Raw genomic sequence first — 3,997 nt, 5'->3', positions numbered from 1 at the left:
TTCTAGGCCTTGAACTGACTGCGCACAGTCAGAGGCTCGCATCTCCACACGGGAGCTATCTGGGCATGCTCTGTCCTTCTAGGCCTTGAACTGACGCGCACAGTCAGAGCCTCCCACCTCCACACGGAAGCTATCTGAGCATGCTCTGTCCTTCCAGGCCTTGAACTGACACGCATGTTTAGAATCTAGCATCTCCATACACGCACTATTGGAGCACGCTCTATCCGAGGCCTTGAACTGCCTGCGCACAGCCACGGCCTCGCATCTCCACACGTGCTATCTGGGCATGCTCTGTCCTTCTAGGCCCTGAACTGCCTGCACGTGTTCACGGTCTAGCATCTCCACACACGCGCCATTTGAGCAAGCTCAGTCCTTCTACACCTTGAACTGACCGCACAAGACGCCTCGTCAGTATTACATAACCTGAGGGCAATGCAGCAAGGCAGAGCTGGGGGTGTAATGAGAAATTGTATGTGGAATCAAGAGCTGCTTAAAGGAGGGTTTGCAAACACTTGAGGCAATTCTGGAACCTTAGGTGATGTGCTAGAGGTCCTGAACGCTCAGTAAGCTGCCACTTCAGGCTTCCGCCAACCTGGCTAGACCTCAGTGCGGACAGGGAGAATATCACCACCACCAACAAATCCCAAGGGCCTGGGGAGTCCCAAGAAGCCACGGTCACGGGACTTTTCCAGGCCAGTATGTCCTGATATGCTCAGCTGAGAGCACTTCATCTGCACTTAGCGCAGCAAACTGGAGCTTCCATGAGCTGTGGGCGCCAGAAGGTAGTTTTCTGAGGATGACCACTTGGCTCTTGCCTGCTGTGGGAGTCATGACAAGAGTGTTCCCATTTACCGAATTCCCATTTCCTGAGCACTTGTTATAGCCAGGCAATGTGCGAAGTGCTTTACACAGATCTCGTTTGAAGTCACCTTACAGAATAGGTGGTACTGAAGCAGCAGCTAAGGCTTAGAGAGGTGAGGTAACTTGCCCAAGGCCTAAAGGTAGTAAGCAGAAGAACCAGGATTTGAAGCCAGTAAGCTTGACCCCGACCCCAGACCTGGAACTTATGAAGCAGTAAGAAAACAGCTCTCAAGTTCTCACCAGGCTATCCTGAATCACGCCACAGCTGCTCCTTAAGGACTACTGTTGTGCTCTTGGTGAAGGTCAAGGCATTCACAAGTGCGCCTCCTGAGACCTGTTCCCCCCCACCCCGCGCCCCTGCTGCCATTAAAATCCCCTGGAGGAGATTCTCTCTGTGGTTTACAATGCAGCTCTTCATTAATGGGAAGACAGGGGAGCAAGGACATAGATCCTAATAACGACATACCTGAAAATCAAATATTCTTTTGCCAAATTGTACCCTTTCTTTAATGTATGGAATAGTGTAGTCAAAACATCCTTGTGCCAGTCCCAGCATCTGTTAAAAAAAAGAGAGACCAGAATTTCTAATTTTGATACAAGTTTATGCTTTAATTAGGAGCCCTGGTTGTAAATTCCTTTTACAGGCAAACTGAATCACTGGGCAGGAGAGGTTTGGAGGTACTGAGGTGGTGAGGTGTGTGTTAGCAACACCCTTCACCCACTGTGTATGGACAAGTGAACTTCCAGTGACTGGGAGACCCCTGGAGTGATTCCACGTGACTGTGAGCACTTCACGCTAGTGCAGAGGTAGGCCTCCCGGTGTGGGTGTTCCCACTGCCCAGCCACTTTTCAGGAATCTACTCCTTTAAGCTCTCACTCTCCAGGCATGAAGGAGCCACAGAAGCTTTGCTCAGAACTGGCCTTGGAGACTGTAGAGCAGCCCCCTCCAATCCTTTCAGAAGTCAAATGTGGAAGGTCACTTCTGAACCTTCTAGCTTCCTGGCCATTTTGCATACAATCAGGATTAATAAGAGCTTCAGTGGAAAGGGCAGGAGAACATAAAAGAGCAGTGTTTGCCAACCCCAGCACACATGAGAATCATCTGGGGAACTCCATAAAAGATACCGACGCCCTGGCCGAACGACTACGTCAGAATCCTGGCGGTGGGAGGGGAGGTTTGGGGAGCGTGGCCCGAGCATCAGCATTTCACAAATGCCTCAGGTGACTGAATAACAGCTGACAGACAGCATCTCATGAAAACATAAGTCACACGCCAGAAGGACAAATCCGGATGTGGCAACAATTTTAGCTGAACTGTCTTGTTACTACCCAATCTCCAATCGAGTGATTCAAGCTTAGAAATGGTTTCCAAATTTCAACATTAGGTAGCCATTAAATCACTATCTAATTGTGTCAAACTAGTTCTAGAAAAAGGAGGAAAAAAAATCAATAGTTAAAGCTTTTGGGGGAAACACCCACAAAATTATCAAAATTATCAATATTTCATTCACATTCATTTATTCACATTTTCCCTTTTGTTTTGAACTTTCTGGAGAACAGAATATTATATCAAAAATTAAAGGGACCAAAAAAAAACAAAACAAAACAAAAGAAACAAACCAAAAAAAACACTGAAATGAAAGAGAGGCGGGGACTTACTGCGTTCCTGGCTGTGTAACTAGAAGCCGTCACTACAGCCTGTAACATCACATCGTATACCGACATGAAGACTGAAACAATCACTTGTCAAACAAAGTATACTTTTTCCACCTCGGTAAAATGTTTTCACTATAAACACTGAAAAACGAAATTAAATTCTGACTGCAGGGTTTCGCGGGGAGGTGCTTCAGCTCGTTGTTGTATACACCTCTTCGTTAAAGGTGCCCGCCTCATCAACCAAGGCATAATAACTAACTGACCTTAACTTTTAATTGGGTTATAAGATAACCCGGAGTAATCAGACGAGAGCCCAGGCCGTGCCTTTTATTGCCAGAACATCTGTATTATTTATATGTCTGGGAACACTGAGACCCAGGACTGTAGTGTTTAATGACATACCTGATGAAACTGAATCACAGAAACACTTTAAAAAGCACAGATGAGCCAGTACTTTTTCGTAACATATTATCTAGCTTTGTGGGAAACCCAGGCTAGATTCTGATCCAAGGATACTTTGTTAAGTAAAGTAACAGCAGTAGGAAAAAACTCAGAATAATTCAACATCTAACTATTCCAATAGCTAATACATGTGACATCTTCAAAATCTAAAAGTTAACCATTCTTCAATTTTGGACACTCACTAATTAAAAACAAAAATAGAAGATGATATAATTTATAATAAAACCAAAGACCTTACCTGTTTTTGTAATCTAGAACGTAAGTGACACTGCTTAATATAAAAGTGTAATGCGCATTAAAAACGGCAAATTTGGTAAAAAAAAAAACAAAACAAATTTTAATAGTACTCCTCAATTTAATTCTTGCTATTTTATTTCATGTGCCACAAAGAATTGGCCTGAATTTCATTTGCAAAACACTAAGCAACAACTATTTCATTGTCGGTGGATTAGAGACTCTTACTACACAGAATAAATACTATTTCTTAATTTAAAACATTTCTTCCAGAATGAATTTCATTCTTGGACAAGTTGAATTTTTAAAAAGTGACGATGTATTTAATTTGCAATACATTTGAGAAGTCCAGTCCAGGTACTGGGTTACTACTTTCATGTTCTCAAAGCAGAAGAACTGTGACAACTACTATGCCATCGCTTGGTTCTCTGGACACATGTAATTGACCAAAGTGGAACTTGAAAGAGATTACAAACAGAAGCCATGCTATCGTAGTCTGTAAGGGAAGAGCGCCATCTTGTGTTCGCAAGCTTCCAAGCACGCATTGATCTTACCGCAAGTTTTTCTTTTTGTAGTTTAATTAATTTTGTAGTTTAACTTACCTGTGCGGCAATTCCTATTCTACCTTCATTAAGGCTCCCTATGGCGTACTTATAGCCATGCCCAACTTGTCCCAGGATATTGGTTTCTGGAACCTGAAAATTAAAATGTGCAGTTATTTCTCAATTTATTGACTTAATTCATTTTGATGATATATTTTTAAATGCACATATACTCTCAATTT

General features: G+C 43.2%; 1 protein-coding gene across 1 annotated transcript in view; it reads right to left on the bottom strand.

Moving 5' to 3' along the window:
* The window catches only part of ACADSB (acyl-CoA dehydrogenase short/branched chain), a 20,118-nt gene that overhangs the window by 12,263 nt on the left and 3,858 nt on the right, over positions 1 to 3,997 (bottom strand). The window contains exons 3-4 of the mRNA XM_012555115.2: positions 3,816 to 3,908; positions 1,328 to 1,417 (exon numbers count right to left, since the gene is read on the bottom strand). Coding sequence (XP_012410569.1) covers positions 1,328 to 1,417; positions 3,816 to 3,908 — 183 coding nt within the window. The remainder of the gene's footprint in view (positions 1 to 1,327; positions 1,418 to 3,815; positions 3,909 to 3,997) is intronic.

The sequence above is a fragment of the Trichechus manatus genome, unplaced genomic scaffold (assembly GCF_000243295.1).
Source record: "Trichechus manatus latirostris isolate Lorelei unplaced genomic scaffold, TriManLat1.0 scaffold00031, whole genome shotgun sequence".
In the NCBI taxonomy this organism is placed as follows: domain Eukaryota; kingdom Metazoa; phylum Chordata; class Mammalia; order Sirenia; family Trichechidae; genus Trichechus; species Trichechus manatus.
Note: the sequence above shows the minus strand (reverse complement) of the source record. Positions and strands in the feature narration are given on the sequence as shown.